At 34.3% G+C, this 7,367-nt stretch overlaps 1 protein-coding gene across 2 annotated transcripts in view; it reads right to left on the bottom strand.

Annotated features, from left to right (window-relative positions):
• Positions 1-546: 546 nt before the first annotated feature.
• The window catches only part of VTA1 (vesicle trafficking 1), a 69,551-nt gene continuing 62,730 nt past the window's right edge, over positions 547-7,367 (bottom strand). For both annotated transcript variants that reach the window (XM_042939964.1, XM_042939965.1), the window contains exon 8: positions 547-1,046. In XM_042939964.1, coding sequence (XP_042795898.1) covers positions 901-1,046 — 146 coding nt within the window. In that variant the 3' untranslated portion in view covers positions 547-900. The remainder of the gene's footprint in view (positions 1,047-7,367) is intronic.

The following is a 7,367-nucleotide window of genomic DNA, read 5'->3' as shown; positions in this document are numbered from 1 at the left end:
GTCCATCACTTCCCACAAAACTTATAAACTGAACAACTGAGAGTCTAAATTCTCATAGTCTTCTGCAGCGCTCAGAGCTATCCACTTTATGGAATCCATTCCATAGCAGCAGAGGAGAACCTTAACTTAAAGCACCAAGTTTCCAGGCATTACTACAAATGTCTTCTTTTCATTCCCTAATACATGCAGTCAAACTGCCTATGAATAAATACCAATTCACTTTAAGCTTCAATGGAGAAGGGAAAGCTGTTGGGAAACCAACATTATTCTTAAGTCTGAAAGTGATTCTACCTCTTTACCTTGGTTTCTTCTGTAACAATTTTCACTTTTAATGTAGTTCTATTAAACATGAACATATTTTAATTTTGAACATAATCCCTTTCAAATTCATCTAACAGTTTAGGATGTTCATATTTGTTTTATAAATCCGGGGGGGGGAGGGGAGGGTGGAAACATGATCTCTAATCTAGAATATTCTGGCAATTTCTATTAAAAGTTAAATTTAGAATTTTATAGCAAAGTAATATAGCCTGTGCGTCCAAATTATAAGATTTTTAAAAGTCTTTAATTTATGTATATTAAGATACAATGTGAATCCCAATACATTTTATAGAAATGTGATTTCATTCTCTGAAGCAGGGTTCAATGGGCATTTCTGGATCTTGCTAACATCAGCCCGATATACCCGGAGATTACTGGATCCACTAAATGGACAATGAAAACTGGTTGAGGCTGCTGCTGAATGCTTCAACAGGAATCTGATACACAGACACAGATTTCATTGTTATAGTCAATGCGACTGAAGTCTTCCTTAAAACTGTGCTCCTGATAGGCTGAAGAGAGAGTAATGGACTGTTAGTTCTTTAAGCCAAAAATGTACGGACGTGTGGTACAAAGGCTTCATTCTCTGCCCGTAGTTAGCAACTTGAGGGCCTTCTGTAGATTCTGCACCGCTGTGCTGACATCCTCATACTGCAGAGCACTGCCAGCATACTTGCAGTATTTCTGAGCTCTGGCAAAGTCCTCTGGTGTTAGACGGACATCCGCTGGAAGACAAACAGAATAATTAAGACTATCCGTAAGAATAGAAACGTATTCTGTTCGGTTCAATGCTTATTACATTTAAAATTATAAAAAAAATATTTAAGGTTATATAAAAACATGAAGGCTTTTTTCAACCCCAGGGTACTTAAATAAGTTTTTTCCATGCTTTTCAAATTTTTTCTTACTCATATAAACTATACACATGCCACTACACAATAACTTATATGAAAAGGTTTTTTTCCCCCAAGTAGTAAACTAGAGGCCCTTGTATTTTGGTAGATTAATTGCAAAAAAAAATTATATTCTGTGTAAAATAAGGACAGTAGTTTAGGTGTTTATGTTAGAATTGCTAAGCCTCTCTTTTCATGGAACAATACACACAGACTAAACCATTGAACCCTCGTTTGAACTAGAATATAAATATAATTCTCAATGACAAAAATAAATAACATTTTTAAAAAATTACATAAGCCATTTGACTTTTATTTTAGCATGAAAATATTTTGTGTTTTTGTGCCATCCGTATATAAAACTCTAAGGTTTAACGAACATACTATCATTGAACTACAAAATTCAACACGTGAACAACTTTTACAATTTATGTCCAAAATTTATTCTTGGCAAGTTTTCCAGTTACATATATGGTTAATATGGGTAGTGCTCAACTAAATAATCTGGGTAAAAAAGAAAACCAAAATGCTAAAAACATTTCATTTAATCTAAAATTTGAATATACCTGAATATATATTTCTAAAGATGGAATTAAAAACTGACTTTATGTCTTGTCTTTTGAAATACCATTTTCTTTAGAATTTTTTATGAGGATTCTAAAAAGAAGTGATAGGAGGCTGAGGCACAGAATATAACGAGCAAATAATATATTTCAAATTCTATTTATAAGTCTGTACTTATACACAGACTATTTTTGTTTAGTTACCTTTAATTTTGCCAAAGATATATGTGCGTATGTTATACATATCTATACATATAGCAACTGCAGGTATCTGGACACTAAGTTCTGATCCAAATTATTGTTTTCTTTAAAATTTTCAAAAGAGTTCTGAAATAATGGATCATAAAGTTTCTAGGGCAGGGTCAGGCACCGATAAGTGCTGAAGAACTTTAATGAATGAATATGTTTCCACTTCATATTATTTCCTACATTTTAAAATGAATCAAGTTCATACAGAATTACATATTAATTTCTGACTTTAAGAGAATATAAATATACACATATCTACATATGGTAACTAGCCAGTGTGCTACATATAAATTCTTCAAATACTTGTTGAATGCTATTAAAGTTATAATGGTTAATCTTACTATTGTAAGAAATTACACATTCCAATTTTGACAGAACTTACTTCAATTTTCTTAAGTTCCAGTCTTGCTTAAAAAGCAAAAAATACAAATCAATAAACTAATAAAATGTAATTATATATTTTAAAAAAAAGTTCTCCAGTAGTACCAAAAGTTTTAGTACTACTGAAAGTACTAAATTCTTTTAGTATTTAGTGACTTGGCATTTGTTACCACTTAAACTTAAAAACCAATTATCCTGCAGCTCTATTGACAATTTAGTCAGGACACTTTAGGTTGTATTTCTTTCTTGAAAATACCTACTAGATTTTTCAAAGTTTTTTCTAGATATATTAAGAGGCTCTGGTCATCTAGAGCTAGACATACTATCTAGGTGTGTGAGACATCTTTGAAAACTGAGTTTACCCCACTCATCATTTTGTACTTTAACAGCCTATCCTCTTATCTCAGGGCAATTTTTAAATATGTAGGGCATCCATCTAGAATTTACTGGACTTGCTGGAAGAAAATCCAATGCACAGAACTAATATTTTTATACCATTAGCCTTAGCACTGTTTTGCTGACATACCACTTACTTATTAATAAGATGTCTGTAGTGGCAAGAACTCTGTGACTATTTTAGTTTTTACAAACTAAACTTATACACCAATGATAAAACTATTTTAAAACACAAATATTCAGAAAATATGAATGGAAGTATTTTAACAGGAAAATGTCATTACAGATACATATGTATCTTATAAACTTGTATGAAATTATGTAACTAGCAGGTAAAATATCATTAGATAATAACCATCTTACACATTCAGATACAAAATGTAACTTACAGATTTATATAGAGATGTTAGATTTATTTTCAACAATTAAAAGAACTTAAAAAGCCATGTCAAATAGTTACTTTTGCTATTCTGTAACACTTCAGGCTTTCCTTCATTTAACAAATATCATCTAAGAGTCATCAATAATAAAAAATGTCATTAAACTTTCAAATTAAAAAAAATAAAATCTGCTTAATTATGATTCTTTTAAATTAGCAGTTGAAAACTGAAGTGGAAAATACATAAGAGAACAAGTGTTCAATTTCAGTATCTGATATTATATTCCAAATTGTAAAAACTTCTTCATGCACCCATATAGAAGCTGTTTTTCCAATTACTAAAATTTACTAGAGGCCATAATCAGACCAGAGAGAGCATATTGTGGACCTAAAAGGTGTTTAAAGGATTAGAGAGGCTGTCTAACAGAATATCTCTTTTCTGAACTCTATGCCTAATATGTTTCCAGTGGCTTTAGGCAAGACAGTCCTCATCACAGGGCTGCTTTTCTCCTTTACAGGGCAGTACGAGAAGGCAGAAGACAGCTAGGGCTATTAGTGAAGTTCCCTATTGCAGCAGAAAGAGCCTGGGTCAGCACTGGATCAAAGATAACATTTTTGGTGTAAAGAGAAAATCTCTGCACACTCAGTTGACAGGATAGAAGAATCCATTTCCAAGGCTGATTTATCTAATGTCATGACAGAGCATAGAATATTTCATTGTAAAAATTTCCAAAATGGGTCTTTAAAGACTCTTTTCTATCTAACTGGGTAATTTTAGAAATTCACGTCAGGGACTTTGGATAATCTGACCCTAGTGGACTCTATAATCCTCTGACTTGAATGGAAAGCACAGGCAGGATCATAGGGGAACCATCTGATACCCAGTAAACCTTAAGGGTAAAGACAAACCTCAGTACTAAACCCTCATATCCAGGCACTGCCAAGATATGTCACTTAAAAATGGCAACAGCAGTAATGATTTGAGGCAGAATTTGACTGCATCGGGCACTGTGCTAAATACTTTTCAGATATTCCATTGAATCTTCCAAAAAAACCTATGAGGTACGTTGTTATTCGCATTCTAATACTATATAAACAAGTTCAAAAGGGAAATGCTCTGCTTCCTGTATCTACCACCTTTCCAATCCCATTCTCTTCTCCACAGTCAGCCACAGACTCACTACAAAAATATTTAATATATTAACACACATATAATATGGGAACTAAAAGGTGATGAGTACTAAGCACTAAAGAGAAAAATGTAGCAGCAAAGGGGTTTAGGGAGTATTAGAGGTGGTGGTGAAGCTAGTGATGGTTATGAGATGACTAGTTGTAGTCTGTGCATTCTCTAGAATTTTTCTATGTACTTAAACACATATGTACATGCGGGAAGATAGAGTTTTAATTTTTTTCCCCAAACAGGGTCATACTATACAGAATGTTCTACAACTTGCTTTTTTAATTCAGTATATGGAGGAGATCTTTCATGTCAGAGTTACTATATTCTTTTTTAATATGTGCTCAGTAGTCCATAGGACAAATGGACCATAATTTTCATTATTATCAAATAATACCATAAGATTATTTTCTACTACTATGATGATGTTGAAATAAAATATCCTTGTAAACATGTTTAGTGTTTATGTCTACGTATTTCTTTAAGACAGATTCCTAAAAGTGGAACATAAAAAATTAGTGACATAATACTGCTACAAAAAACTTTACTAACGTATACTGCCCAGCAACAGCATGCCAAGAGTCATTCCCTAGGTCTTCACTGACACTGTAGATTATCAATCCTTTAAAATATATTTTAATTTTTGTAATTAAAAAAACATTACATTCCACGTTAGTTAGCATATAGTGCAACAACGATTGCAGGAGTAGACTCCTTAATGTCCTTAATTCCTTAATTCCTAATTCCTTCATTTAGCCCATCCCCCTCCCACCACCCCTCCAGTAACCCTGTTTGTTCTCCATATTTAAGAGCCTCTTATGTTCTGTCCCCCTCCCTGTTTTCATATTATTTTTGCTTCCCTTCCCTTGTGTTCATCTGTTCTGTGTCTTAAAGTCCTCATATGACTGAAGTCATGTATTTGTCTTTCTCTAATTCTGCTTAGCATAATACCCTCTAGTTCCATTCACGTTGTTGCAAATGGCAAGATTCCATTCTTTTTGATTGCTGAGTAATACTCCATTGTATATATATACCACATCTTCTTTATCCATGCATCCATAGATGGACATTTGGGCTCTTTCCATACTTTGGCTATTGTTGATAGTGCTGCTATAAACATGGGGGTTGCATGTGCCCCTTTGAAACAGCATAACCTGTATCCCTTGGATAAATACCTAGTAGTGCAATTGCTGGGTTCTAGGGTAATTCCATTTTTAATTTTTTGAGAAACCTCCATACTGTTTTCCAGAGTGGCTGCACCAGTTTTCACTCCCACCAGCAGTGCAAAAGAGATCCTCTTTCTCCGCATCCTTGCCAACATCTATTGTTGCCTGAGTTGTTAATGTCCGCCATTCTGACAGGCGCGAGGTGGTATCTCACTGTGGTTTTGATTTGTGTTTCCCTGGTGATGAGTGATGGTTAGCATTTTTTCATGTGTCGGTTGGCCATCTGGATGTCTTCTTTGATTCATGTCTTTTGCCCATGTCTTCACTGGATTATTTGTTTTTTGGGTGTTGAGTCTGAAAAGTTCTTTATAGATTTTGGATACTAACTCTTTATCTGATATGTCATCTGCAAATTTCCCCCATTCCGTCAGTTGCCTTTTAGTTTTGCTGTTTCCTTTGCTGTACAGAACCTTTTTATTTTGATGAGGTCCCAATAGTTTATTTTTGCTTTTGTTTCCCTTGCCTCTGGAGACATGTTGAGTAAGAAGTTGCTGAGGCCAAGATCAAAGAGGTTTTTGCCTGCTTTCTCTTCGAGGATTTGATGGCTTCCTGTCTTACATTTAGGTGTTCCATCTATTTTGAGTTTATTTTTGTGCATGGTCTAAGAGAGTGGTCCAGGTTCATTCTTTGGTTTTTTGTTTTTTTTGGGTTTTTTTTGGTGAACTGAGTTTTAGTTATTCATCTGTAGAAGCTCTTTATATATGCTCTGGACATTAATTCTTTAAGTTTCAATTCCCTCCTGGTCTATTAGTTGCATTTTAAGAACGTAATGGGGAAGAGGGAATCTTCCGTGGTATGGAATTTATTATTTTTCACTAGTTAAGCCTGTTAAGATGCAACTAAATCAGATATGAGAACTGGGAGACAGAATCTAATATATATTTTTTCCTGATAACCAACTGTTGTAACATCACTTTTGAATATATATTCTCGCAACATTGCTCCAAATGCCACCTTTATCATTAATTTCCATACTGGGTGGCCTGGTTTCCAGATTCCCTACTGTGTCATTGATCTATCTTTTTCAGATATTTTCACAGCAGATTTTAGACAGAGCTTTTAAAATTGAGGGGGATTAGGGGCGCCTGGGTGGCTCAGTCGGTTAAGCGTCCGACTTCGGCTCAGGTCACAATCTCACGGTCCGTGAGTTCGAGCCCCGCGTCGGGCTCTGGGCTGACTGCTCAGAGCCTGGAGCCTGTTTCAGATTCTGTGTCTCCCTCTCTCTGACCCTCCCCCGTTCATGCTCTGTCTCTCTCTGTCTCAAAAATAAATAAACATTTAAAAAAAAAAAAATTAAAAAAAAAAATAAATAAAATTGAGGGGGATTATAGAGGGGAGTCTGGAAACCAAATTTAACAGAGGAATATGGTATTCATTGGGCAGGTGATATGTTTTCCATTATGTTGTTGGGTAATCTGCCAGTTTATTAAAGGTTCTTTTTTGTTTTTATTTTCAATTACAGTCAGTTCTCTTTTCGGATAATCTAATAATTTAATGTAGTAGATAAGGAAGACCATAATCATAACACATGGTAATTCTGAAGTAAAGTCATCTAGTATAAGCTTTCATGATAGCTTTGGCTATATGTTTGTGCCACGATATCCAGCATTATGCAAAAAAAGGAACTGTAAAACTAAAAAAAAAAGGGAATGCCTTCAAAGTTGGGTATTTTGGATAATATGAAATAATCTTGGCTCACTGGAGAATCTAGTGAACACAGCCATTCAAAGAAATGTGTTTCAAATTACCTAGGCATTCAAATATACAACACTCTTAAGGTAA

The sequence above is a fragment of the Panthera leo genome, chromosome B2 (genome assembly GCF_018350215.1).
Source record: "Panthera leo isolate Ple1 chromosome B2, P.leo_Ple1_pat1.1, whole genome shotgun sequence".
NCBI classification, from domain to species: Eukaryota; Metazoa; Chordata; class Mammalia; order Carnivora; family Felidae; genus Panthera; species Panthera leo.
Note: the sequence above shows the minus strand (reverse complement) of the source record. Positions and strands in the feature narration are given on the sequence as shown.